Genomic DNA, 24,227 nt, shown 5'->3' with positions numbered 1-24,227 from the left:
ATTCTAAATCTATTTGATTTGCTTTATCTTGGAGGGAGCTCAAGAGTTTCTAAGGCACAAATCCCACCTCAGCCCTGTCACTGCCCTGCGGGTTGAAAAGCCAAGCTCTGGGACTAGCACACAAAGCCTGCCCACTGGTCCCTCCTTGCTCTCCAGCTGTCCCCTCTGCACACACACTGACCCCTGCCCTTCCTGCTGGCCCTACCCGGAATAAGGACCTCATCTCCACTCAGGCACCACCACCTCCCCTGCCCTCTAGCCTCCTGCCCACACACTTCCATCGCCACAGGTTTACCCCACAGGGTCTTATTTGATCAGCTTTCCCTCCCAGAATGGACCCCTTGAAGGCAGGGAGGCCCAAGGCTGTTTCTAGCATGGCCAGGCCTACCAGGGGAAATGGTCAGGGGGTGGAGGCTGGAAAGGGGAAAGACCCGCTCCTGAGATGTGAGGAAAGGTGGGGTGCAGGAGCTGTATGGGTTCCAGGGTCATTGCTTGGCAGGCAGAGCCCTGCTCAGGAGCTGTGGGTTTAGATCCCACTCCTGCCTCTCACTAACTGGGAGCCCTGCTGTGTGTTTCCTTAGCTCTAAGGCTCTAAGCAGAGGGCCAGTGAGAGTGCGTGATGCTCCCAGGGGCAGCAGGTGCCCTCACCCTCACCCCCTGACCCCCTGACCAGAATGGCTTTAAAGGCAAGCAGCAGACACAGGTAAATAAATAGCTTGTTTATTAGTAATATGTTACATTATTAAAGTGCATTGAGAAGAGATGCAGGGGCCGAAGCTGGAAGGCCACTAGCCCCAGGCCCTGCCCCAGGCTGGCCAGACACAGCCAGAGAAGGGCCCAGCTCTCTGCTGAAATCCATGGACAGGACTGGGGGCAGAGCCGCCCACCTGGAGAGCTTGGCCCAGGTCGTCCCTACAGGAATTCACAGTTTAGCCTAAGTTATAACATGTCCTGAGCTGAAGGTGGGAGGCTAGGAGCATGGAAGCACAGCCCCTGGGGAAGGGGGCTGAGAGGAGGGGAGGGGAGGGAGCCCCCACCCCCCCACCCCTCAACCCCCAATGCCAAGGGCAGAGTCCCAGAACCTCCCCCTGAGGACCTGGCTCCTCCTTCAAAATGAACACGGTGAAACTAGCGCTCAGTTTTCTCCTTCATTCTCCCCTGTCTCCCTCATCCCACCCCCTCCCATAACCACCCCACATCAGGGGCTTGGACGACGTCCCCTTCAGACTGGGCTCCCAGGGCAGAGCCAGCTCATGCCACTCTCGCCAAACCCACACCCATCCCTGGACTCTTATCGCATTCCCGGGAGCCACAGACTGGGACCCCCTTGCCCGTGACCCATCCCTTCCCCAGCCCCTCCCTCCCCACCCCACCCCAGCACGCAGTTTTGGTATTTCATACAGATGCAGTCAGAAGTAGCTATACATGAAATAAGCCTAACATAAAAATAGAGCTTTTTCCGTCCTTCTGTCCGGAAAGCAAACATCCTTCAATAAACATGCAAGGCAGCTGCCTAGTGAGACCCAGGGCTGGTGAGGGGGCCACAGAGGGCAGCCCTGGGCCTGCGGGAACACTAGCCACCCCCAGCCATGGCAGGAGGGAGGATGAGGGGGGCGATTTGGGTATAGAGAGTCCAGAAGGACTCAGGCCTCAGCCCAAACGTCCAGAGATGGGGTCCCAACTCCCCTCTTTAAACCCCACTCTCTGGGCCACAGGCTCTTAGGCCAAGAGCATCATTGCATCTAGTCAGTTTGAGGAGCAGTTTTCGAAAAATGGTCTCCAAAAGATAAAGTCTTGGGTCAGCAAGGCGCCAGCTTCACAGTCGGAGCCTTCATTCTCTGGCCCACACCCGCCCCTGCCCCACCGGGGCCCAGCAGCCGCCTGCGGCTGGCCATCTCCAGGCCTGGCGTTCCCCGTTGGGTTATGTAGTTCCCCTGGAAGAAGTGGTGGGCAAGGAGCTCCGGGCCCAGCCGGTTCTGGGTGTGAGACTTTTCTAGTGCCTTGGGGCTGCAGAAGCCTACAGCATGCCCAGCCCCAGGAGGCCCTAATGGACCAGCAGGCCAAGAGTAAGCGTGGGCAGGACACCCAGCCAGAGGGACGCAGCCAGGGCGCGGGCGCGGCCCAGCAGGTGTGAGGTCATGGCGCCATCCTCGCGCAGCAGCTGCCAGTGCTGAGCCTCATGGAGGTAGGAGCCCTCCTGGGCCTCGCAGTAGTAGTGGCCGTACTGGAGGTCCGTGAGGTTCTCGATGAACAGGATGCAGTTGGGGCTCTGGTGGCCGGGCTCACAGCTCTGCTCCACACTGTTCTCGTGGCGCCACGAGTAGGTGGCGTGGCGGGACTCCATGGGGCAGCTCAGGTAGTAGCGAGAGTTCTGGGCCAGGGAAACCTTCTGCAGTGGGGCTTGTTCTGGGGAGGGATGGGCAGATAGCCATGAGGAGGGGCTGAGGGCTCCCAGGGCAGGCTGTGTCCTCCCCCACTGATAGGCCTCCAAGGCCAAGGCTTCCGAATGAAGGCGGGGAAACCAGCGCCCAGTCTCCTCTTGACTCTCCCCTGCTGCCCTCACCCCACTCCTCTCACAACCACCCCACACCGACGGGGCTCCCTCCACAGGACTGTCCTGCCCATCTGTCTGGAGCCCCCAGGACCAGACCAGGCCTCCCTCAGACAGGGCAATCGGGGCACGGCGGCACCACCCTAATGGGATGGGGGCAGGGCCAGGTCATGTACCTGGCTTTGGGTTGGGGCACCCCTTGTGTGGCTCGGCTGGATTGATGGACTGCAGCATTGGCCTGGAGTTGGAAGGAAGAGAGAGGCTAAGCAGACAGGAGCCCACAGGCCTGGCCCCTTCCCTGTCCTCCTCCCCACCCAGCATCAGCAGTGGTGCCCACCCAGAGGAGGGTCTGGCCAGAAGGGCCGCCTCCTGTAGCCCATCAACCCCCACTGCTGTGTTCGCTGTCTCCTAGCGACAAGGGATCCCAGCCAACATACTCTGACTTTGGGGAGCTGTAGATGGAGACGCAGCGGTCCTGGTTCCAGCCGCAGTAGGGGTCTCGGGCCATGAGGCAGCCATGGCAGCCCCCACTGTAGACCTCACACAGGTCTAGGGGCACCTGGCTCACCTCCCACTGGGAGTTCACATACAGTTTCCGCTGGAAAGAGAAAAGGACTGAGTCAGGTCAGGGCCCCCATCCCAACTGAGTTCTAAGCCCCTAAGCTTTGGTCCAGATGCCTGGCAGACCCTGGGGCCCAGAGACCCAGCAAAGGACATGCAAATCACACGCAGAGGAGCTCTGTCCTCACCTGGCCATCCCTGGGCAGCCCCATAGGGCAGGGGTTGGTTGGGGAGGCTCACCTGGTCAGCGTCCAGTGACATGGCTTGGATAGTGGCCGGACGGCGAAAGGGCTGGATCTCCAAGATGCTGAAGACAAGGCTGTGTTCCCGTTCCCCCGACTCCACCACCTTGTGGATGGTGCCCTTGTCTGTAGGTGAGAGGCAGAGGGTCAGCAGGCGGGAGTCCCACCACAGAGCCAGGCAGCCTCCCTCTGGGCTGAGCTGACCAGGAAAGATGCCGGTGGGGAGGGCTGGGAAGTCATGGCTCAGGCAAGGGTCATAGGACTGGGGTGGGATGGGGAGAGGACAGCATGACTGGGGAGGGTCTTAAGAGCCCAAAGGCATCGCAGGAAGCTTTCAAGCCTGGGCCAGGGAGGCTATCGCAGGAGGCCCTGGGCTCCCCAAGGCCGCAGGGGAAGCTGGAGCATGGAGAACAGAACCAGCAGTCTCACATGGCCAAGCACTGCTAAGCCTCCAGATACATGCATTAGCATTACTTCGTTTAATCCTCCACACCCCTGGGAGGTGGGTGTTATCATCCCCACTTCGAAGATAAGGAAATGAGGCTCAGAAAGGCTAAGCAACTTGCTCAAGGTCACACAGCTGGTGACTGGAACCCAGAGGGGTCAGAACTCCACCCCTCAACTTCTTTGATAAACTCCTCTGCTTCCTGGACTCTTTGGGATTTGTTGTCTTTAACATAAACTTTTTATTCTGAAATAATTTCAGATTTACAGAAAAGTTACAAAGATAGTACAAAGAGTTCCCGTATACCCTTCGTCTAGTTTCCCCTAATGTTTCCTCTTAGATAACTGTGATCTTTGTCACAGCTGAGCAGTTGTCACTGGTACATAATTATTAAATCGACTACAGACTTTACTGGGATTTCACGGGTTTTTCCACTAATGTCCTTCATCTGTTCCAGGATCCAATCCAGGATTCCACATTGCATGTAGTCTTAGGGGATTTTAAAATTTTTATAAAATCTTAGATCTGAAAAGGACCTTAGGTTCAGCATAGGGGAACCCAAGGTCACACAATAGGCTGCCTGCCTCAGAGGCCAGTGCTCTCTCCATTCACACTTATCGGGGACTAATGGGCATCCTGACCCCTGGGTCCTCCCAATCTGACCTCACGGGCTGTCCCAGTTTCTAGAATAGCCTACCTCCCTTTTGCTCCCTCCCAATTTCCCAGGGTATCACTTGCCCCAAAAAAGCAGTCAGATGATCAGATGATTGCCTGCCTAGGACCCTTCCTCTATGTGTCTGTGACCCGCCTCTGCAGGCTCTGGGATGTGGCCCCTTGCTCCTCCGGCCCGACAAGCTCCCAGCCCAGTCACTACCTTCATACACACACTGCCCCTCACCTCCTCCACACAGCGTGGTGACAGCCTCCCATCGCTTCTCCCAGCCGTGAGAGCCTCCCATTCTCTGCAGAAAGGTCTATTTCATATCTAGCCCCAATCCTTCCTGCTGCAGACTCCAGAATAGTATCTCTCTGCAAAGGCCCTGCCATCTGGAAGTCCTTGGTCACATCTCACTAAATTCTTTGCATCCCACATCAAAAGTTTCCTCTCATCTGCATAATCCCAAAGACAGGGAGAGGGTCCAGTTTCCTCGCTCTGCGTGGCAGAGGCCCACAGGACACCCTGGACCAGGTCCTTCCTCCTGACTTCCACATCTTTTCCTACCATCTTCAGGAGTCAGACAGCTGGACCAAAGCTATACCCAGCTTTGCTCAGACTTACAACATTTCTGCCTCTGAATCCTGGCACCTTCTAGCCTATGATGCCTTTCCCTCTCCCTTCTGCCCCACCTCCTCCAGGAAGCTCTCACTGCCTGACTCTTCCACAGCCACACACATTAACTCCTAACAGCTCTCAGTCACTCAATTCTCCCAACCGGATGTTAACTACATTATTCTTTATACCCATTTTTACAAAGCAGACCAGGGGCGGAGTGGGGGGCGGGCAGGAGGGGTTGGTCCCGGGTAGCCCCTCACCTGTGGTTAGGTAAAGCACATGGAAGGTCTCCCCGTTGCTGGCGTGCATGCGGTGGACAACCACTTTCTGGTAGTGGTACTTAGAGTGGAACAGCGGTGCCTTCAGAGGCCCCACGGGCTCCACCCTCTGCACCACCTCAGGGTGACTGTCGGCCACCTGGAAGGTCTCTGTGGGTATCGGCTGCCGGTCTGGGAGGCACTGGGAAAGGAGAACAGGTCCAGATCAATGGGGTGGCTGGGCCATGGGATGGGGGCCTGGGCCATGGTGGGTGTCACCGCTCACCTTGCCAGGCCGTGGGTTGGGAAGGTCTGAGTGATAGCCCTTGAGTGAGGAAGTGCGGAAGACCTTGTCAATGTCACCGAGGGAGTACACGCAGACGGCAGAGTAGTTCCTGGGGGAAACACAGGCCACCTCAGTGGGAGGCCCAGGACCCACCCACCTCCACTCACCCAGGCGAGCCCAGCACCAGATGGGGTACAACTGCAGCCTTCCGACCAAGCTCCCTGGCCTTTGAGCTCCATGAGGGCAGGGATTATCCTGGGGGCCATGGCCAGTGCCTGAGCATTACCAAAAACCATTGAAGGAAGGAGGGAGGGAGGACGGGAAGAGGGAGGGAGGGAAGTTCAACCTAATTTCTTTCTGTTGCAGTGCAAAACCACATCCTCTATTCTGCCACAGAATCACTGAGTTCAGAGGCCAACCCCAGGGCAGGAGAAATCCCAACACGTGCATCCTTGGAATGCTGATGCCCAAGGAGGCCAGACCTCCATCCCCTTCCCAGACTGCTGGGTCCATGCACACAAGAGCCCCAGAGCAGGGTCTTGGCTTCCCTACCCTGCCACCCACCTCTCCCCACACACACCTGACACTTTTTGCCTGCCTGTTTTCAATCAATGAGAGTGATTAAGAGGTGTGAACTGTCAGGCGCAGGCAGTGCCTGAGCGGGTGTAATAGCACCCGGCACCCAGCACCCCAGAGGCCGCAGCAGCCTTTTCCCGGGCACCGCTCTGAGTACACAGCTGGCGGGCACACAGGCACAGTGCAGCCGTGAGCATGCATACGGCGCATGCGCACACACCCATGTGTACAGACTCACAAACACACCAGCACACACATGTCCCCGAGCACTGTGTGTCCACCCACCCCAGGCCCAGCAACAGCCTTGTCCCTTGAGCCGGGGTCCCTGCTCTTACCACACCAGCCCTCCCTTGGGCAGGGCCCAAACCCTCTGATCCCCACTGGACACTTAACTAATGCCAGCCCCAGCACCAGGACAAGGGCCACTCACCAGGGGTTGGAGAAAACGCCATAGACCCTAGTGTCCCTCCACTGGCCATTAGGGTCAGGGAGCAGGAAGACGTCCTGCAGCCTGTTGAAGTTCTTGTTGCTGGTGGCGTCACTGCACACCAGCATGGCTTTCAGGAAGGTGTTCCACTTGGAGACCGACAGTGAACTCTCTCCACCCTGGTCCCCCTGGAAGGGTAGAGGGGAGAGAAGGTCCCTCAGCACCTGCCTGGGCTGCCCCACACACCCGGGGCACCTGCTGCCGGGAATGCCAGCACCCAGGCTTCTGAGGAGGAAGGGAGGCCCTGAAAGGGGTCGGGACCTGCGAGGGGACGAGGCTGAGGTACCCCACCACTCAGGCCAGGTTCTTGGGCCAGGCTCCAGGAGGCAGGCCTGGCTGACCCAGGGCACAGGGCTCACACTAGGGACCTGCAGGGTGCGGGTACCAGGTCCCCACAGAGCACACCGGCTCAGATACACGTCTGCCCACTCTCACACGTGCACGCTCACACACACGACACAGACCTGCACAACCCAGCACCTCCACACAGGGGAAACACACACACGTCATTGCACTCTCATTTGCACGCACACGCTCATGCACCCTCTCCACGAATACACACATTTGCACACTATCACACGTGCACTTGAGCCCAACCATCTTTACCCACTCACAGGTGCAGGGACACTCCTGTGCATGCACACTTCCTCCCACAGTCCCATACAGACTCACTTGCACATTTGCACACAGGCAGTCACACACTCACTCGCCCCTGTTTAGGCACAGACACACACTCTTGCCCACTCAGCACTTGCTCACCCTGCACAGCTGGGCCACTCGGGACACGTTGAGAGGGGCCTCGGGATTCTTGTCAGGGTTGTCCTCTCGGAAGAAGTAGTAGATCTTGTCATCGTAGGCCTGGTCTTGGTGCACAATGGTGGCCTTGATGAACTGCGGGTCTACCGGGGACAGAAGTGAAAGGGTGTGAGGCGGGGAGCCCCTCAAAGGACCCACCCACCCCCTGCCCACCCCCTGAGTCTGCACAAACAAACCCGGGTCAAATCACGCCTGGAATAAACTTCAGAAAAACAGATCTAACACCCCAAAGGGCCTGAGCCTCTGCACTCCCACCCCACACCTGTGTTGCCCTCTCTTACAAAGATGTCATTGGCCCAGGAGCAATGACTTCAGGCCTAGGGACTGGGGGGAGAGCCCTAGGGGCCCCTATGTCACTTCTGACTAAGTGGCAGAGCCCTAATGAGGAGGGAGTGGGTGTTGCCCCCATGTGAGCTCAGCAGAGGGATACGCTATGGCACCCGGGGACTCCACACTGGGTCTGGGCTTTCCTCTGATTTGTTCCCAGAGGGTGCTGGGCCCATCCTGCCTCCACATCTTTCTCTCTGCTGTTCCCCTGCTCCCTGCCAGGCCAACCTCCTCAGCTCTATCTTCCCAGGGCTGTACCAAGCTCCCGCTTTCCCGACTGGCCTGTGGCCCTAGCGGCCCTAGGGGAGCCTCCCCATAAACGTCAGGATCCCATCTGCCGCCCTGAGCATTCACTCCGCCTCATTCAGCCCAGCCCAGCCCAGCCCAGCCCGGCCCAGCCGGAGCCTGACTCACTTTGCATGACGGTATCACTGGTGTACAGCTCAATCTCACCCTTGATTCGGCGGAACCGAGGGATCTTCCCATTGTATTCCTGCTTCCGGATAGTGGAGTACACCTCAGAGCCTGGGCACAGTGGGAGGAGCACGGGTAAGGGCACACAGGCCCTGGAAATCCCTCCCCCGGACCTGGGTCACCAGGCACAGAGCTGACCACCCTCCCCCTGCCCAGGGCGGCAGCCCTCTGGGAACCCTCCTGCGCCAGCCACAGCCCTACCGTCAAACAGAACCAGGGAGTTCTCATCCGGGCTGAAGGGGGCATAGCCTCTCCTCTCACCAAGCAACTCTGCAGTGTCATTCACCTGGGGGAGACCAAGGGGGTCAGACTGCCATGTGATCCCACAGTCACTGCCTCCCATGGGTGCCAGCTGCCCAGCCAGGGTCCCCATCCTCCCAGGAACTCTGTACAAGGTGAGGCCAGCCTCAGAGTCCCCCCACCTCCTTCCCACCATGGGGAGCAGAAGCCCATCAGACAAGGGTGAGCTGACCAGGCACAGGGGGAGGGGCCTTCTCACCAGGGTCCAGCAGCTGGGGCGCCGGGCATTGGTGCCGCAGACCAGCAGCCCCTCGCCCTGCTTCTCCAGGAGCGTGATGTAGTTCTTGCAGTCCTGCTCGGGAGAAGGGGAAGGAGAGAGGTTTGTTGGTGGGAGGCCCTGGCAGGCCTAGCACTGGGACCCTCGGTCTGGGGGAAGAAAGCATCAGAAGTCTGAGCACAGGAGGCAGCCTCTAAGGAGGGCCCAGAGCGGGTGCAGCTGACGCCAGAGGAAGGGCCTCAGGGAAGGAGTGTCTCTCCCTCAGACTGGGAACCCTGAGGCAGGGCTACTTCTCTCCTCCCGGACTGGGGCTCCCAAGACAGGGCCAGGCCTCCTTCCTCAGACTCTCAGGAACCTTTCCAAGGGGTCCAGCCTCCCCTCTGCACTCCCTCTCCCCCACTCACCTGCTTGTCCCGGCAGGACCCCTTCGTGGAGCCAATGTTCACCTGAGGGGAACAGGGGGAGCGTCAGTCCACTCTGCCAGGGGCAAGATGCCCCCGTAAGTGCTTTCCGTGCATCCTCAGGATAGGCTCATTTGACAGATGAGCAACTAGGGCTCTGAGAGGAGGAGTGATTTACCCAACATCACACAGGCTGCTCAGCCTGATACCCGGAGCCAGAGCCCAGAGCTCATGAGCCAGCCCAGAGATCTCAGAAGACAGGGGCCATGGGGTTCTGGAGCCCAGCTTCCTGCTAGGCCTCTGCAGTCGGCGCTACCCGCCCAGCCAGGCGTGTTAGCTCTGCGCTTCTCTCCACACTGCCCCAACACCCACGCCAGTTGGGACCACCCTCAGGGAGCCTCCCCCAGGGACCATTTATGGGATATAATAGGGGGTTGACCAGTTCTGGAAGAAATGCCAGTTCCCCCAGATTCCCTGAGGCTCCTCTCCAAGGCCAGAGGGGAGATAAGAAGATGGGGAAGGGGGAAGAGAAAAGGGGGCAGGGAGAGGGGTCCAGGCTCACTGTGCGCATGGAGGCGTTCCTGCCCTTGGAGAAGTCGAAGATGTAGACCTTGCTGCGTCCACCCACCCACACGGAGGAGCTGCCCAGCTCGTGGAAAAGCACCGTGTGCGGCTCGGCCAGGCCAAAGTCCACATGGTCCTGCCCTGCATGGCCTAAGAAAGAAACAATTGGCAGAAACGTTGAGGCTGGACCCTGGGCTGGAAGATCCTGCCCCCCCCCCCCACAATGCATACCGGCATCCCCCGAGCAACTAGTGCTTGGAATTTGGTTAGGGCGGCGCCTGAACTCAAGAGCTGTGAGCGGGAGAAGACAGGGGTCCTCTGGCGGGGTCCAGCAACCAGATGTCCTCACCCCAAAGCCATGACCCCTACCCTACAATATGTGTGACCTCAGAGTGGGGGCAGAATTTAGGGACCCCTGGGGAGAACAGACCGCCCCCCACCGCCACACACACACTCTGCTGTTCCTAAGGGGCTGGGCTTGGGCAGGAGGGACCAGGGCTCCCAACTCTGCTCTGAGGCTCTCTGCTATCTAGGACAGAGCAAGCAGCCACTTCCACCCCCTGCCTCTAAGAACCCCACGTACAGTTCAGGTTCCCAGGAATCACTTTGCTCAGAACCCTATCCCCTCCTTCAGGAAGCCCTCTCTGACCCTTCACAGCCCACTCCATCCCCTTAGTGAGCAGGTCAGTACAGATCAGAGCTGGAAAGGAATCTTAAGTCCACTCTGTCCCATTTTAAAGATGGAAAAACAAAGGTCCAGAGAGGGGCAGCCCAAGCTCACATGGTCAGTAGCAGGCCAGGAACCAGAGCTCCTGCCCCCAAGCTGGACTCTGCACCCTGGCCTGCCCTGGCCTGGTTTCACAGAGATCCCAGCTCACCCCGGGGGGAAAAGATCAGCCCTCCCTCCCCAGCAACTCTGGGACAGGGGGTCCTTCACAGAGCACAGCCTGGGCCTTTAAGTAAAAGGGCTGACCGGGACAATTTTTCCCAAGATAGAAACTGCCTGTAGCCACTGCCTCCGGGGAGAAGATGTCTCATCTCCGGTGACACTGCTGAGGTTGTCCCGGTTGCAGGGCTAAATTACAGGAATGGGACAGCCTGTGGCTGCGCCCCCAGCAATCAGCCATCTTCCCACCTCGGACCAGCCTGGGTCCTCAGCCTGACCACTGTTTACTCAGCTGCAGCAAACTCAGGGGCAGCCAACTTAGCAGGGACATCCCAGCAGGACACCCTCCAAGCCCAGAGAGAACAGAACTGCCATGTCCTTGAGTTTGCCCCCAATTCCCCTTGGTGCCGCTTGAACCATTCCTACTGATGCTGCATTCAGCAGGGACGAAGAGCACGACCTACCACGCGACCCCCACCTTCATTCCCTTTCCTTTCCTTAAGATACATCTCCGCGTGGCCAAGTCATCCCTGGAAGTGGGCTATTCTTACCCTCCACCTCAGCTGTGGTCCAGCTCACTGTACAGACGCAGAAACGGAGGGCCTTCAGGGATACTCTAGCCCAAGGTCGCACTAGGAGGCAGGAGAGACTGGCTCATCCAGACCGAGTAATGGTTCTCAGGTGCGTTCAGCGAGATGCCCGCACCACAGGCCACAGAGAAGTGCTGAGCTCACTGCCCTCGGGCTCACCTGGGTCTCCTCCGGTGCTCCGCAAATAGCCTGACAGCGTAGGACGTCAAGCCTCCCAGGACCCCAGGGCTGCGCAAGGTGGGAGCTGACAGCCCACTTCCTGCTGGGTGGTAGGGGTGTGGTGCTGGCCAAGGCTCGGGCAGGGCTGATAGGTCTCAGGCCCCAGGCCCCCCCTCCCCACCAGCTGGAGGGGACAGACACAAGGCCTTCCTGACTCAGCTCCATGGCTCCAGCTCCCCTTTCACCCGCAGCCCGAGCAGCGGCCACTGTTCCCACAGCCTAGCCTGGAATCTAGACAGTCCGTAGCCCCAGCTCCCCACCTACTCCCCCAGACAGCCAGGCGACTGGGAAAAGCTATATGTCTGTGTCTGAAGATGTTGGGCTGGGGCCTGAGATCTGAAGCCCTCCAGAGGCCACGGGGGAGAAGCCCCACGGCTCAGGTCATGCTGGCCACCTCCAAACAGTCACCTCGGCTCACATCAAGGCCACAACCCCAGGCCTCAGAAGAGGGGCCTGCACAGCCAATGCACAGCTCTAGTGGTGGAGAAAGGGGTACATGAAGGGGGCCTGAGGGAGCCCTTGTCTGGGGTCACAGGGCCGTCAGAGTGAGGAGGAGATGCAGTCCTGCCCTGGGAAGTCTAGTCTGATGGGAGAGACTCAGCCTGGCCCCAGAGAGCAAGGCCTGAGGGGGAGGCCCGGCCCTATCCCGGAATCCAGCTGGAGAGGTGAAACTGTCATAGCAAAGCAAGCCTCCATACCACGCAAGCAAAACTGCTGGTACAGACCCCAGAGCTGCTCACAAAGCATTGCTGAGAACACAGAGGGAGGGGGAGGGCTGCCTGCTGCTGGGTGCGGCGTCGGGGGCTTCCCAGCCAGGACAGTCCTGCACGGATCTGCAAGTATGAGCCCTGTTCCCCTCAAATCCTGGCTGTGGCTGCCAGGGTCAGGATATGGAGGGAGGAAGCGACTGCTCACCTCATTTTGCAGAAGAACAAACAGGAGCCCAGGAGCATTGCCTCCCTCGACCCCGAAGAACCCGCCCCTCCCGGCTCTGTGCCTGGTGATGTGCATGGGGGAGACGGCACCAGCTCGGCCCCAGGACGAGGCCTTGGCCCGTTCTCTACCCCAGCCCCAGCCCGGCTCCCGTACTGCCCGAGGCCCTCAAAGGGCCTGATTGTGCCCGGGAAGTGTCTGAGCGGCAGCAGCTCAATGAATACATGAAAGGAAGCTTTGTTCAGGTCACAGGAGCCGGGGGCTGGGGGCTCAGGGGCAGGAGGGCTGCCTGGAAGTGAAGGCAGAACCAAGCCTTCACAGCCAGGATCTGTGGCCCCTTGGCACCAAGAGGGGAGGTGGCGGCATTCAAGGCTCCACCCACGCAGAGGCTGAGCAAGGCTGGGGGCTGCTCCTAAAGAGGCCCAGCCAAGGGAGCAAGTGCCGCATCCCTAAATGCGTCTTTTTGCTTCCTTAGGAATCCAAAAGGATGGGGAAGGCGGACCAAAGCTAGATGGGTCAGAAACAGGCAGGAAGAAAATTCCGGCCAGTGGAAACAGCCTGAGCAACGGTGGGGAAGCTGGGGAAGCTGACCGTACGGTGGGTACAGAGACCTAATGAGAGGAGAATCAGGAAGGCGGGCTGAAGCCCCGAGTGTGATGGGGGAAGGGAGCTGCAGCGGCCCAAGGATACACCAACCCACTGCCTGTCAGTCTGCGGAGCTGCCCTCTCCTATCTATGAGCAGGGCCAGGATCCAGAAAGCCTCCTCTCTTCCAGCATCACCCCCCAGGTCCCCCTGCCTGACCAGCCCCCTCTGCTTTCCATCCTGGATGTCTAAAAGGAGCACCGTCTGGCACCGTGTCTCCCCCCTCACTCCCCGGCCTGACGCATTAGTGGCTGACTAAGTGGGAGCTAAAAGCTCCCAGAATAACCAGGGGTTCAGGCAGGGGAGGGGGCTAGGGACACGTGGGGTGGGCATGGCCCCAGGGGCGGGCCGAGCACAAGCCTCCACCCCACCCCCATGTGATTCTGAGCCAATCCTGGCTCCTTCTGGACCAAGAAAGGGCACAGTCAGGCTGCCCCATACCCAGCTAGATTCCATGGCCCCCGAAGCCCCCACCTTCCTCACAGTGGCAGGACCAACAAGGCCCAGCCCCAGCCCCACCAGAAATGAGGGTCGAGAAGATGGCTGGGTGTGAGGGGCTGTCCTCCCCTATTACAGGCCCCCAGCCAGGCCATCCATGGGGCTCTGATCCTGTTGGAACGAATCAGACCTTCCTCTCATACCCCCCACCCTCCCAGCACAATCCCAGCAACCGACTGGCTGGGACAAGTGTGAACTTCCGTGGAGTGGGTTTTCCTAAAGCAGGTCTGCCTGGTAGAGCATCATTCCTCCTCATTCACTCTGGGTGCTGTCCCCATCTGGTCCTTGCCAACCCCGTATCCTCATTACTTGTGAAAGAGGGCTGCTCAGGGGGAGGGTGGAGTGGCGGCTAGGATGGGGGGCAGTGTCGTTACCTGTGAAGGGAGCAACAAGGGATGGACCCCACAGTCTGGTCTGGGCAGGGACAGCCTTCCAAGCTGACCCAGTGACCTGACGGGCCTTGAATCCTAATCTCAAGGAGCCCTTTGAGAGCAGGCAGCGAGGCGGGTCTGAGAAGGGCAGGAATGCTGTGCCCAGCAGGGAGTGCCTGAGTCAGGCAGCCAGGGAGGCCCGAGCGTGGGGCAGGAGCCAGGCCTGCCTCGGACTGGAGGCCCAACCACATCAGGCAGGAGTCTCCTCCCACAGTCGTGCCCCACCTGAATCACCAGTCCCCCCTCACACCCTCGCCAGAGGAAGAGGGAAGGCCCGTGCGGGGCCCAGGAATTAGCCTGCAGCCTCGCCACCCTCTGGAACCCCACAGGTCAAGGTGGAAGGGAAGAGAATAGTCACTAAGCTGAAGGAGGCACGGAGGCCAGAGAGCCCGTACCACTGGCCCAAGGCACAGAACAAGGGAGACAGGGGAGTTCCCTGATAGCCTGGTGGTTAGGATTCCAGGCTTTCACTGCCGTGGCCCGGGTTCAATCCCTGGTCAGGGAACTGAGATCCTGCAAGCCACACGGTGCAGCCAAAAAAAAAGAACAAGGGAGACAGAAGCAGAGCGAGGCAGCCGCTCAGGGTTTCTGGTGCCCATCACCCGGCTCCAGACCAGGACCACAGCCGGAACTTCCTTGAGCGCCTCTTGATCTTCAAAAAGCTGTACATCACCTTCTCTCTACTTCCCTGTGTCATCTCCTGCTCTCCACCCTATGCTCTCTTGCAGGCCAGGGAATAAGTCACTGACCTGATAACTGAAGGGAATCAACCAGCCACCAGTCTTCCAGGTAAGACTCTGATCTCCAGGGGCCTTCAGCAATCAAAGCCTTAAACTCAAAGGAATGACTAACTGTGGAACTCTGCGTGTGTCAGATTGGTGGACGGAAACCTTTCACTGGAGGGGGAGGGGGGGCAAAGGAACAAATGTTTCATCGATGTTGCCTCTCGCAGTATGGCCAGGCATGAGGGCACGAGCAGCCGCTCCTCATATCCAGAAGCCCAGTTTCCTGGGAGGCACGGGCCTGTGCTAAGGAAGGGCTGTGCTTGCCGTTGGGGTGCTGGCGACACTCAGCAGGGCAAGGCTCCAGACACAGCTGCCTGATGGGCAGAGCCGGTGTGCTGGGGCAGGCGGTGGGTCCTTGAGGCGGTACTTAGTTCATGGGGGTGTGGGAGGTGTGTCTCTCTTTATCAGCCATGGGAACAGTGAGCTGTGTGCTGGGCCGAGGGGGAGCGTCTTCCCGCCCACCAAGGTCAGCCGTGGGTGGGAGGGGAGCGCATCTCAGGTGTGGGCTCAGCCATGGTTCTAAAAAGCTTTGTGCTCCCTCTCTCAGCCAAGTGGCTGGTTGGCTGTGACTGTGACCAAGAGCTGGGCCTTCCTGAGTTTAGCTTCCTCCTCTGTGGACTGGAGGGGCTAAGGTCTAGGTTTTATGACCCACCATGACTCTTGGAACAAAACAATCAGGGTTAAGTTTGGGGGCGTTTGGGGAAAGTGTGGGGTAGTGAGTACTGGATAAGTCAGAGATGGCTTCCTAGAGATGGAGGCAGCAGAAGAAACCATGTCCTCATCTGCTTCCAGCAACTAGCTCACCAAATCCCCCAACCACCCTGTAAAGAAGGCAGGACAGCATCTGCGTGCCCATTTTATAGACAGGAAAACTGAGGGCCTTCCACGCCAGCAAGGGCTGTGTGCTCTCTGCACTGCGCCACTGTACTCAAAGGACCAGAAGGCTTGGCTGGTGGGGCAAAGGCTTGTGGGTAAGAAGTAGTGTGGAGAGAAAGCTGAGTGTGTCCTGGGGGCGGGGCCGAGCCGAAGCAGATTCCAGGGGCTCGGGGAGGGAAGGCTGGCACAGAGGCCCAGCCAGAGGGGGGAGGAGGCTCCAAGCCCAGGGAAGGCAGGAGGCCACGTCAAGATTCTGCCCATTCTTCAGCTCAGCAGGTTCCAAAAGCCCTAGAGTGAGGCTGAAGTCAGCTGGTGGATCCTTCAAAGGAAAGGATGGGCAGAGGTGCAGGGCCTGCCCTTGGGCCCAGAGCCAGGGCAGGGGTCAGGGAGAGGGCAGAGGAGGGCTAAACCACCCCAAGTAGAAGAACGCAGGCAGGACAGGAAGACTGCTGAGAAACAGAAGGTTCCTTACCTCAGCCTTAGCCTGGGCCGGTGGGGAAGGAGGGAGGGGTCAGAGAACAAGGGCAGTCAGCCAACATAGGCAGTTAGGGAGAGCTAGCAGGGGCCGGGCTGCCAGGGCTGCATTTCATCAGAAATCAGAGATGCCAAAGGAGGAGGATGATACTGGCAATGATGATATCCCCACCCCCACCCCGACCTAACCGTTCCATAGCATATACTATGTGCCGGGCACTTCTCTGAGTGCCAGGTGTATTAACTCATTCAATCATCACTGAACTCTTATAAGGTGGCTTCTCTTTTTTTTTTTTTTTGCGGTACGCGGGCCCCTCACTGCTGTGGCCCCTCCCGCGGCAGAGCACAGGCTCCGGACGCGCAGGCTCAGCGGCCATGGCTCACGGGCCCAGCCGCTCCGCTGCATGTGGGATCTTCCCAGACCGGGGCACGAACCCGTGTCCCCTGCATCGGCAGGCGGACTCTCAACCACTGCGCCACCAGGGAAGTCCGTGGCTTCTCTTATTATGCCCATTTTACAGATGAGGGCAGCTGGACACAGAGAAGTTGAGTTAACTTGCCCAAGATCACACAGCTAAGTGGTGGTGTGGAGGTTGACACTCAGGCAGACTGACTCTGGAATCTGTATTTATAACGCTGTGTTCCATAGATGAGCCCTTGGAAGCTTCTAGGCCAGCTTCTCCCATACAGATGAGGAGACTGAGGCCCAGAGAGGATGGAGCCTGGTCAGAGGCTGCTTGGCCAATGAATGCCCGAGCTTCATCCACGATGCCCTAAAGACAGTGTGTGTAAGTAAGCGTGGGTGTGCAGGCCTGAGGTGGGGAGGGGACTAGGGATCTGGGGGTGTACTGCGGCCCTGAGTACTGACCAGCGTACAAGTATCCCATGGTCTCTGCCCAGAATAGAAGTGCTGTGCAGTCTGGGACAGGCTATAGAGAAGGGAGGATGTGCTGAGACCCTTCCTTACTATCCGGCCAGCCAGGTTCCCACCCAACCTGCACAGGCAAAAAACACTCGCTTCTACCCACCCTGGCTCCTCAGCTCAAGAACCCACCATGGGGTTTTCCCTGGTGGCGCAGTGGTTGAGAGTCCACCTGCTGATGCAGGGGACGCAGGTTCATGCCCCGGTCCAGGAAGATCCCACATGCCGCGGAGCGGCTGGGCCCGTGAGCCATGGCCACTGAGCCTGCATGTCCAGAGCCTGTGTTTCGCAACGGGAGAGGCCACAACAGTGAGAGGCCTGCGTACTGCAAAAAAAAAAAGAACCACCATGGGTCCCAACTGCCTGTCCCAGCAGGGCCCGACTCCTCTACCTGGCAGTCAAGGCCCACCCGTCTCTGCTCATCTCTGCCACGGCTGAGTCCCGCTTCCACCCTTTGGCTTGTGCTTTCCCTTCCCCTGACTGCCCTTTCCCCTTCTCTCTAGGCACGTGGTCTTACCTGTCCTTTAAGATCTAGCCTCAATCCCCCTGGCTTCACAAAGTGTTCCAGACTGCTCCAGCCCTCACAGCTCCGTCCTCCCTCTGACCTTGTGCTATACACCATCTGGCACACACTATCTTCTCTCAGATCACACTGTTTTGGTGGAATTTCATCTGGATTGTGGGATCCTGAAGGTGAAGGCCAGCCCTCCTCCTACTCCATGGTCCCTGGGCCAAGCCACGGCCAGGACTGGGCAAGAGGGGGCAGCTCAGAGCGCAAGGAGAAGCAGGACTGGGGTAGGTCAAACCCCAGTGTCAGACGCGGAGACACCTTAGAACAGGTTCCTGGGCCGCTGTTAGGGTGCCGAGCTTACCACAGTGACCTTCCTCCCTCACTAGGCTGGCCCAGAGCCCTGGGCCCAGAAGACAAAGAACACGAGCAGCAGTCTGTGCCCCGTTCTGCCCCACCCCACGTCCCTGCCTCTCTCTCTAGCCTGGCTCTTCCCCCTCCCCAGGAAGTCTTCCCCTGTGGCACCACCCCACACTGACCCTTCCTGCTCTCACTTCCTGTCACAGTCCTTGGCTGCGCAAAGCTCCTGACCTCCCCACGTGCCCTCTCTCGTCACAGGCCGCAGGCCCACCTCTCCAGGCACCAGCATGCCCCCCCAGGGCAAACCCAGGGCTTCTCCTCTTCCCTCCCCCAGAGGAGCGGAACACAGACCTAGGCACGGGGCAGGAACTGGCTGCCCTCCATCGTGAGGGCTGCCCCCAGGGGTGTGCTGGCTCAGAGCCCCAGCCCCTGACTGGAAGAAGGGGGTGCAGGAGGCTCGACAGCATCCGCCTAATCCCAGGCTGCTGTGACGGTTAAACCCAGATTAGCCCAGGCCATGACACAGATCAACCTGCCCCCGAGACCTGAGGCCCAGCTGCCCTGAGGAAAAGACCAGAAGAGTGCATGGAGCTGGCCCAAACCTAAGGTCCTGAAGGGAGGACGGTCGTGGCTGCTGGGGCTCCTGGGAGCAGACAGCACTGGGGCAGGGAGAGTCTGGGCTCAGCTGAACTGGCTGAGGAAGAAATGGGCACAGGGAGCCATAAGCCTGGGGACAGAGCATGAAGACAGACAGACAAGTGGAGGGAGGCCAAAAGCTAAGGCCAGGGCAGGCTCGGGCAGAAGACCTAGCCTGGTCCCAGCTCTGCCTGTCTCACTGGGTGATGCTGGGCCAGTCCCCGTCATCTCAGAGCTCAGTTTCCCCATCTGTAGAATGTTGACCCAGCTGATCTCTGACGTTTGTTTTCTGACATCAGGCTGTGTTAGCGTCATCCAACAAGGTTCCTTAGAGGAAGTGAGATAGAAATGGCAGAAAGGAGGAGGGTGAGTTGGGTACATGGAGGGATGACCGGCAGGGCAATGGCCTTGAGGCAGGAAAGCATGGGGAGCTGGGGAATGGTGAGGGAAGAACTGTAGGAGATCAGGTGGGCTGTGTGCTCCAGCTGGAATGCTCAGCACAGTGACCCAGAGGGATGCAAGGGCCTGGAGAAGGCCAGGGCACAGTCCTGAAGACACAGCAGGGCCCAGGCCAAAGTGGGGGGTAGGGGTGGAACAAGAGGCTTGGAGGCTGACTAGACCATAGGGGGAAAGAAAGAGATGGATCAAACGGTCCGTCACTGCCTGGGCTGGCTAGGGAAGGGAGAAGTCCATGTTCTCTGATGGGGGTACCAAACAAGAGGCCACAGTCCCTGCTCTAGGAGGACCCCTTCCTACCCCCTATCTCTTCCCCCCCCCCCACAAAAGAGGAAGCTTCCAGGGCAGCCAGACCTTGCCAAAAAAGGAAACCAAGAAAAGGGGAAGTTTTCTGGCCCCAGAGCTGTCAACCAGAGCACGGGAAGTGTGGTCAGTCTCTTGTGACATAGCTAGACAGCACTGCAGTGGCTGAAATGGGACTAGGGGTAGAGGGTAGGACATCAGGTGAGGGCTGAGCTGTCAACTCCAGGGCCACCCACTCCTACCACTGCCCCCTGTAGGCTGTTGCGCCCCACCCCCTAGGCTGAGCCTCAGCTTCCCACCTGCACATTAGGGGCCCTGGCCTGGCCCTCCTCCAAGAAGAGTGTCCAGCTCTCCCTGCTTCTCCCAAGTGCCCAGCCTGGGTAGTGATACACCCCTGCTGAGGTGAAGGTTCCTGGAAGGGGAAGCTAGGCAGAGGAAGGTCATCTGCCCCTCCCACACCTGCAGGGCCCGGCTGATGCTGGGGGAGCTCCTCACCCCATGGAGAGTCTCTGCTGAGGACTGGGCCTCCTCACCTGGAGAACTCCTGTAGTCAGGAGTCAGGCGGAAAGCCCTGGTGTCCCTGGACCCAGCCCCAGATTTCCATCAGGGAGCTGTGACACTGGGGAAGTCTTCCCTGCCTGCCATGGTCCTTCCTTCCTACTGCTGGGCTGGCTGTGGAAGGTCAGGTGGCATAGCTCAGATATCCCTTCCTGCATGAAACCCTCCTGGAGCCCCCAGGCCCAGGCTGACTTAACGTCTCCCTCTTGGGGACCCCCACACAGCTCCTTTCCTCTCCTTGGTCCTAGTTGCAAGTTCTGGGGTCTGAAATCCTGTCACACCAGGGTACTTCCTCCTGTCCCACCCCTCCCCAAGCTGGCTCCTATTCCTCTTGCCATCCTGACTTATCACCTCTTCCAGGAAGCCTTCTCTGACTGTGCAGACTGGGTTAGGTACCTCCTCGACCCCCACAGCTGCCTCTGTTACCGGCCCTGACACATTTCATTGTAACTGTAGGTTGACCTGCCTGTCGGTCTCCCCATCTACACGGAGAAGCCTATGGACACATCTAGTTTCTCATCCCTGGTCCCCAAGCCCAGGACCAGCACAAGGTTGGCCCCAGCAAATGATAAATGTCAAAGATGCTGAATTACTATGCCCACCCTTGAGGTCACAACCCAAATGAGCCACTTCCTCCAGCTGATCACCAGCCTTCGCTTATGAGAGAAAAAGAAAGGAAAGAACACGAAACTAAAGGATTTCCCTGACTTCCCAGATCTCAATTTCTCCTCACTGCTAGGGTTTGAACAGACCACTGCAGCCTCCACCTACCCCAGAGAGGCAAGGGATTAGTGCTCTGATAAGTATAAGCTCCTCCCTATACCTGCTTTGGAAATTTGAGGAAACTGAGGCTCAGGAAAAGGCAAGCACTTGCCCAGAGTCGCAAGGAAAATCAGCAGAGCTGGGTCCAGAACCAGGCTTCCAACTTCCCATCTCTTTCCTCCACGCCGTGGTCATCTTGGGCCTGTGCCAGCATCTACCTCACCCCAGCCTGCTCGTAGAATCTTCACTATTCAGGACAGAGGGGCCACAGAGCTTGGCAGGAAACTCCTGGTGACATCACCAAGCATCTCTCCCATCTCTCCCAGCTTAGAAAACCCCCCTTCCTCCTGGGAATTGCTCCCCCACCCCGCCACCCTGTTCAGCAGGGGGAGTTCACCTTGAAGGTGATGAGTACATCTAAGTTCCCAAGGGGGCAAGGATTCCCACCGGAAATGGTGATGCTTGGAGAGCCCCAGCTGTGACCTCATCCCCTAGAGGAGGTAACAACAACCCCCCGCCCTGCGGAGCGGCCCCATAATGGCTCCCCCAGCAGCCACCAAGTCAACAATAACATCCTGTTGTTTAACTGGACAAGGGTGAGGCCAGAACCAGCTGGAGAAGTGGAGACTGGGCTCTGTTTCTTGCTGTGGACAAGCTGGCTCACCTCTGACCTTGGAGGTCAGGGCCTTCCTGGGCTTCTCCATCTCCTCCAACCAGGGATGGAATGGGAGAGGGGTATACAGCTTACACAAGCGTGCCAACCTCCTGCCCTTACCTTCAAACCACCCCCTCCAGTCCCTGCTGCAGGGAGGTCAGGCCCACAAAGTCACATCCTTGACTGACCCATGTGTCAGCGACAGCCCTTGGGGGACAACCTCCAGAGCCCTGGCAAGCTCTGAGGGTCAGAAACAGGTACAGAGCTCAAGGGTACCTGGCAGGTCAGTACTAGCACATCCCTCTCTCTGTCCAGAGCTGTTCTGGGCCAGGCCTTCATCAGGCTAGAGAGGCATCAACCGCCCTGAGAAGGGCAGGCTGGGACCCTCCCAGAGCTCCCTTATCTAATCTTTCCCTAGAACTTATAGGTCCAAGCAGCAGAAAATAAATTATGGAGAAGATCCCTCCATACCCATTCCAGTCCCCACACCTGTCCTGTCTTATAACTAAAAGCCCTGTCTAGGCCTCATGGCGAAGCAGCTCCAGAACCACCATTACCTTTGATCTAGTCATTCCTGGAGGCCACCGTCCGCATCCCCTAAACCCACTGGTATACAGGGAACTAGGCCTACAGCAAGGGTCCTCCTCTCACCCTACTCCTTCGTTTGCCCCGCCCAAGCCCATTCCCGTCCGACTACCATGTGTCACTCCACAGGAACTAGGAGGCAGCTGTCAGCTAGGCATACCATTACCAGCTGGTGGTCCTGGGGGACAGGTGGATGGCAGGGTCTGTCTGGCCAGTGGGGTGCCTGGCACTGGTGAAGAAGACCACAGACGGCCCTTGGACAAGATAGGTGAGGGGCTGGCAGACCCCAGTGGGGGTCAATAGTGTATTACCAAGCAGAAGTCATGGCCAGTGTGGCTACAATAGTGAACTGTGTGCAGGGGAGAGAGCACTTTGGAAAGTGGGTAAGAGGACAGAAAGCAGTTTTAAATAGCCTCAGGGTGGGGACTAAGTGCCCGAGATGGGGAGGCAGCATTAGGTGCTAAGAGGTGGGTGTGCATTAAGTATGTGTGTGGAAGGGTATCTTGGGAAGATGGGGGATGTGGACAAGCAGAGCCAAATGCAAAGGTTTGGCGCAGAGGGAGATTCCAGAACACTCAGATGTGGCCATTCATCTGCTTCAGCGTGTACAAATGCCGTGCTGTCCAAGACAGCTAAGGGGACTGAGGCAAGGCAAAGATGCTGGGAAGGCAGAGGAAGCTCAGACTGGAGCTAATACGACTGAGGGGTGTGTAGGTGTCCACCATGAGTAGATAGATGGCCAGAGGTCCAGATGTCCTGCTCCACTTCCACCAGGAATGCCTCTCTGGCTGGGTAGCAGAGCTGGCCCCCAGAGTACCCTCTTTATGGCCAAAAAATTGCCTAAATCTTTCTCCACTTCCTAACCCAGAACAAGCACTGGTCCTGTGCCAGATCAGAGCCCCCTGACTGCACTGTGAGCTCACACAATGCAGAGTGACCTTGGGCAAGTCACATCCCCTCCACTGCAGCCGCAGTTCAGGCCACTCGCTCTTTGAGCGGTTTTTTTTTTTTCTTCTTCTTCTCTCTCTGCTAAGAATACCTGCCCCAGATAATGCTCAGGCTCTGGCAATCCCTGCAAACCGCCTCAGGCATCAAAGGGCTCCCGGAGGGGCCAGATCCCCCCACCCCCCACTGCAAGGCCACCACCACCACAGGGGGGCCCAGCGCCGCCAAATTTGGGGACAGAGCCCAGTCAGCCTGGAGGTGGGGAAGCATATGTGTGCATTGCAGGGGAGGCGAGCTCAGCCCCTCGCGGCAGAAAAACCTCAAAACCCACCCAGCCGGCTTTCTGACCCATCGTACAGTGTGGTCTAAACTGAGGCGCCCCTGGGGGAGACTCCGGTCCCCCAAGTTCACATAACCACCAGGGCCTAAAAGCTGCAGCCCTTCCCCAGATCCTCTGCCTGGGGGTCCCAATGGCCGCGCCCCACCCAACGGGCACTGCCCCCCACGCTGGCGCCGATTCCTGGTGACAACTGCCACGTGCGGACAAGGAGGGAGCGGCCGGTCCCGGCACTGCAGAGGCAGCGCCCCGGTGCCTGAAGCCTCCGCACCGCACCACGTCCCGGCTCACCACTGGGTGCCCACCCCCTCTACCCGGCCTGCGCTCGGGGCCGGGGCGGGGGCGGGGGGCAGGCAGCGGGGTCTTTGTTCCTGCAGCCGGAGCGCGGCGGCGGCGGCGGCAAAGGGTCCGCGCCCCCCTTGCCGGCCCAGCCTGCGCCCCGCGCGACAGCGGAGACCGCAGCTCAGGAAGAGAGGAGCTGGGTGGGGGTCCCGGCGGGAGAAAGGATCCCGCACAGAGGCCCCACCGCTGGAGGACCAAGAGCGCCTCGGGGCCGAGAGAGGGGCCCTCTCCCTCCCCCCTGCGCCCGGGCGCTGCGGCTCCCGGCTGCGGGCGGACTTGGAGTGACTTAGCCGCGTCTCCAGCCCCCGCGGCTCTCTCGCCGCAGCGTTACTGCCCGCTCCAGTGTAGCAGCGCGCACATTCACACACTCACCCAGACCCACACGCTATCCACGGGGACAGCCCAGGACCCGCAGAGCCGCGCGCACGCACTCCCTCCGGTGCCGCACACTCCGCACCCGCGCCGCGCGGCATCGGATCCCGCGCCCCGCCGCTCACGCGGCGCCACCTACCTTTCCAGACAGCGGAGATGCGGGGTCCGTTCCTTGGGTGGCCTTGGGAGGCGGCAACCGTCCAGAGCAGCAGCAGCAGCCGCAGCGGGAGCCCGGACCGAGCCAGCGGACTGGGAACGCGGGCGCGCGGGGCGCCGAGGGAGGCGCATCCGGGCGGAGGCGGTGTCATCCCGAGGCCCGGGAGCGACAGCGGAGAGCAGCAGAGACTGAGCCAGCGCGCGACAGCAGGCAGAA

At 59.2% G+C, this 24,227-nt stretch overlaps 1 protein-coding gene across 2 annotated transcripts; it reads right to left on the bottom strand.

Moving 5' to 3' along the window:
- Positions 1-704: 704 nt before the first annotated feature.
- SEMA7A (semaphorin 7A (John Milton Hagen blood group)) lies at positions 705-24,227 on the bottom strand. 2 transcript variants are annotated; one of them, XM_033440061.2, is made up of 14 exons: positions 23,994-24,227; positions 9,776-9,927; positions 9,217-9,258; positions 8,795-8,887; positions 8,497-8,581; positions 8,236-8,346; positions 7,438-7,577; positions 6,622-6,806; positions 5,616-5,724; positions 5,333-5,531; positions 3,353-3,480; positions 2,989-3,149; positions 2,728-2,789; positions 705-2,406 (listed from the first exon to the last, which is right to left on the bottom strand). In XM_033440061.2, exons 1-14 carry the CDS (start codon positions 24,160-24,162, stop codon positions 2,045-2,047), a joined length of 1,998 nt encoding a protein of 665 aa, XP_033295952.1. In that variant the 5' UTR covers positions 24,163-24,227; the 3' UTR covers positions 705-2,044. The 2 variants fall into 2 exon arrangements, with proteins under 2 accessions (XP_033295952.1, XP_049561706.1); XM_049705749.1 differs by lacking the exon at positions 23,994-24,227 and adding an exon at positions 23,855-23,870.

Source organism: Orcinus orca, chromosome 2 (assembly GCF_937001465.1).
Source record: "Orcinus orca chromosome 2, mOrcOrc1.1, whole genome shotgun sequence".
NCBI lineage: Eukaryota > Metazoa > Chordata > Mammalia > Artiodactyla > Delphinidae > Orcinus > Orcinus orca.
This window is presented reverse-complemented; position numbering and strand designations above follow the sequence as displayed.

What these genes read in the sequence shown, in the direction of transcription:
- SEMA7A (XM_033440061.2), bottom strand. Translation starts at nt 24,162, where the DNA reads ATGACACCGCCTCCGCCCGGATGCGCCTCCCTCGGCGCCCCGCGCGCC. An exon ending in TACAGCTCCCCAAAGTCAGA is followed by an intron (nt 2,790 to 2,988) that starts GTATGTTGGCTG and finishes TTCCAACTCCAG; the next exon opens with GCCAATGCTGCAGTCCATCA. An exon ending in GTGCCCCAACCCAAAGCCAG is followed by an intron (nt 2,407 to 2,727) that starts GTACATGACCTG and finishes ATCCCTCCCCAG; the next exon opens with AACAAGCCCCACTGCAGAAG.